This window comes from Apis dorsata, unplaced genomic scaffold (genome assembly GCF_000469605.1).
Source record: "Apis dorsata unplaced genomic scaffold, Apis dorsata 1.3 scaffold_269, whole genome shotgun sequence".
Lineage (NCBI taxonomy): Eukaryota > Metazoa > Arthropoda > Insecta > Hymenoptera > Apidae > Apis > Apis dorsata.
In genome coordinates this window covers 996,743-1,000,764 of record NW_006263547.1, presented here as the reverse complement: position 1 = coordinate 1,000,764, position 4,022 = coordinate 996,743, and the positions used below count along the sequence as shown (strand labels likewise).

Genomic DNA, 4,022 nt, shown 5'->3' with positions numbered 1-4,022 from the left:
TTTTTTTTTTTTTTGATGGATTCTAAAATTTCAATGTCAATCAGGAAAAATGTCTAGAAGAGTCGTTCCCTGTAAGGGTGGATGTGCTGCAAGATGTGTATATGAAATTTTGAAGATGTTAAGAAATTAATTTTTCGGTATCGAGTTGAGAGTAGAAAAACTCTCGAGAATTTTATCTTTCTGATTTTCCCTCTCTGATTTTATTTACGAGCAATAAGAGGTCGTTATGCGATTAAGATCGGAACGCTTTCAACTTTCTATAAGGGAATACAATTTACTAGTTTTTTTTTTTTTTTTCTTCCTCTTCATCAATATTATATCAATAGATCAAAGGTTAAAAAGCAGATAAAAGTACGCACGTAGTTTTAAAAAGTCGTTTCCTACTTCTATTTAAAGTATCGTGCGCCCAATCTCGTCGAATTATTTAATTGAAAACTTGGAATCTGTGAATTAAATCTGTAACATTTGTAATTGCGATATTTTATATTTTCCACGTAAGTAATTTAAATTACACTCACTTGGCTCCGTTTGAAGATCGGAATTATTCTTTTTGATGATGATCGGGTAATCGACGTCGTAAAACTGCATCAATTTCGCCCATTCCTCGGCCGTTACGATGGTAAACCTGCAACAAAATTTTCAAAGATTAACTCCCTTTATTATCGACCATAATTTTCCATCGTTATCTTCTACGATACATGTATACCCTTTCAAAATTCAAAAATTCATCGCGTTATCTTTTTCTCTCTCGTCTTTCCAATTATAATATCTTTTCCAGAGGGAAAAATAATAGAAAAAAAAAATTTCTTGCCTCCCGATATTTAAATCCTAAAGAACCAGAAAGAAAAAAAAAAGTCCTCGCCGTATCGTAAATCGAAGGATAATTCACGGAAAAATGAGAACAAGTCGCGTGTCCCGTAGCAATTATTCCCTCCATCATTTTTTTTTTCTTTCTTTTTTTTTTTTTTTTTTCCTTTTTTTTTTCCCCCCCCCCTTTTTTTTTTTTTTTTTTTTTTTTTTTTTTTTCCTTTCTTTTTTCCCCACCCCATTATTTTCGTTATTCATATTCAAACAATCTTCGATCGAGTTATTTATCCAACGGTATCCATCCAACACCGGTTCAACAGAGAAAGGTTGATAAAATCAAACGAGCGTATACGAGCGTGGCAGGGGCGTACTCGCAAGGTGGAATTCGCGATTTTCCGACGAACGGTGTAGAATCCGTGATGCTTTTTGCCCCGTCTCCCTTAATTATACCGCAAATTAGAAATTTCTTGCCGCGCACCGGCTCCAGCTTTTTGCCCCGCAATTGTTCGCCCGATCCTGGCGTGGTTCCTGAACCTCGTGCTCAACCACCACGAGCCGGCATCTCGCCTCCCTATGATCGATAACGCCTTCTCAAAAATCTACCCAAGTCTATCTATCCATCTATCGATCCTTCAAAATCCCTCGTTCAATTTCTACGGGGAAAAGAGGGAGTCGCACGAGTAGAAAAAAAGTTCCAAGGATCTAAAGGTCCAAGAGGATATGGAGACAGAGATTTCAACACGTTCGGAGAGAAAACGATTCTTAAAAAGTCGTTCGATGATCTTGTCGATAAAGAGGATTTCAATTTTTCCAAATTTCATACAAAATTCCAAGGTTTTTAACTACATCGATCGTGTAATTTTTCACGTATTTTTAAAAATTTCAATTTTTAAAGTACAAATTTCTAAAAATTGAGGTTTAAATCGAATCAGTTATCGGATTGATCTCCTAGATGATTTCGAAAGAAAAGGTTCGCAGAGGCGCGTTTGAAGGGTGGTATCAACCAGCTGATACGAGACGACGATGACTCCCCTCCTCCCCTCTCCCCCAGCCGATAATTAGTTGCGCGACATTAATTTCGATTCAACGCAATATGCCGCGCGGTCTCATTTGAATTTTCACGAGGCAAAAAACAACGCGGACGAGCTTGTCCTCTCTCCTCGTGTATTTGCCTAACGCCGGAATAATGGTGGATGCATCGAGGATGAGTCGGAGAAAAAGGGAGGGAATCGGAGAAATCCAAGTGGAGAGGAAAAAAAAGAAAAAAAAATAATACAAGCCTCGAAACGAGACGCGATTATTGAATACAATTTAATTTTTATCATCGAATAATCAACTGATCGATTAGACAGAATTAAAAAGAAAGTAACTAGTTGAAAATTTCGAATAAAGTTAAGTAATTACTTATTGAAATATTCTCGAATTGCTAATTTACTATAATTGATCCGTTTCTATAATTGATCATTTTTGGCATTGCAATTATTTCAGATTGTTTCGAACAATCAATTATCGAAATAACTTAATTCCAAGTTTATTCCAAGTTTATTCGTAACTTCGACTATTAAATTTTCCGTCGTTGAAACGTTTCAATTGGAAGACTTGGAATTTCGGGAAAAGAAATAGCGAAGAACAAGGATTACAGAGCGGAAGAATTTAGAATTAATTGTTCCCTCTGATAATCATAATCGAATTACTTGACACTGGTTGAAAGTATGAAGAGAGGAAGAATAAAATAAGGCGAAAGGTCGAAGATCGAGGGTTAAAATGATTTTTTAACGGTCTGGGGGATACAGGAGGGGGCGAACACACAGAGCGGACGACTCGAGTCGTCGGCTATCTTAGGCAGATAGTGGACAATGGTTTAGCATAATGGTCAGAGAGGGTGGATTGCCACGTTGGCCCCGGGGGCGTGTTGGTGACATTTTCGTGTATCCATCACGTCACGCGGAGGATGGGCAAATAAGAAAGTGGTGGCGAGGAGATCACGCACTCCCGCTTTATAATACAGTGGTTAAGGGTGAAACTTGCGAAAAGAAAAAAAAAGAAAAAAAATATTTCCGAGCAAACGTTTCACTCTTTCCAAAATCCTTTCGAAAGGGAAAAATTTGTAATCTTAAACCTCGTCATTTTCTTACCTCTATGAGATCTCTACTACCATTCACGGGAACAATAATTCAAAGAGAGGAATTACTCACAGCTCGTTGTTAATGGAAGGCGAGTACAGGAATCCTTTGTGCGGCTCGCAGAGAAGGACACCATTTCGAATACCGACCGGTGGTGTTTTCGAGAACACTTCGGCATACCTGAGTAACAAAAATCAAGCACAAATTATATATTATCTACAAAGAGATTCAATATTAAAAAAAAAAAACAAAAAATTAACGTTATAGATTATAATAAGAAAAGCGAGTCGTAATTTCGTTCCACGATTCAAAATTCAACATATTTCCGCCAAAATCCCTGTTCTGGCGCGATCGATACGTGATAAATCCTCGAGCGTAATTAAAAATATATTTCGAGGATTATTTTTTACGAACACTGTCACCCAGTTAATCGTTTCGAATAATGCAACCTCGCCCCGACGTGACACGTCTTTCGGCTCGTGGACCAGAAAGACGACGAGGAGGAACGCTTCCTTCGGGACATTCCCGGGGTGGAGATGTGTCGGGGGATTGGGGTTGTGCATCATTTTTCACATACCACGAGGGGGCGGACGGTTTTTGCCGTCTCTCCCTACCCGTCCACCATCCAGATAATGCTCTTAAAGACAGATATCCCCCGCGAAACGAGCCAGGTACGGGCGATCGAGGTAAAAGTTTCGTGGAAAATCTAGCCTGGATATATTCCAGGAATGGAAGAGAGGACGATTGGGAGCGAATCGAATAATTTTTCATTTTTACCAAAAATTTCGTTCTAAATTTCCGCGAATAAGAGGGACGAAATATTGATATATATAAAATTTTAAACAATTGCGTGATAATTTCGTTAAAAATCGTATCACTTCGAGATGGAAATAATTAGGAAAAATTTTGTCGAATGCATCTTCGAAAATATTGACGAAAAATCGAAATGCGAAAAATCGTTGACACCGTTTCTGAGAGAAACAAGGAATCATCTCGCTCGAAATCGATCGAATCGATTATCGAGAAAAAAAAAAACCCAGAGGGTGAGACGTGAGAACATGGAAAAAGAAGTTTTCGAAAGCAGGAGCAGCT

At 38.2% G+C, this 4,022-nt stretch overlaps 1 protein-coding gene across 3 annotated transcripts in view; it reads right to left on the bottom strand.

Annotated features, from left to right (window-relative positions):
- Positions 1-4,022, bottom strand: part of LOC102679698 (ubiquitin carboxyl-terminal hydrolase 48-like) — a 77,611-nt gene that overhangs the window by 52,046 nt on the left and 21,543 nt on the right. For all 3 annotated transcript variants that reach the window (XM_031510896.1, XM_006616725.2, XM_006616727.2), the window contains 2 exons: positions 3,003-3,110; positions 519-625 (listed from right to left, as the gene is read on the bottom strand). In XM_031510896.1, the coding sequence (XP_031366756.1) occupies positions 519-625; positions 3,003-3,110 (215 nt within the window). The remainder of the gene's footprint in view (positions 1-518; positions 626-3,002; positions 3,111-4,022) is intronic.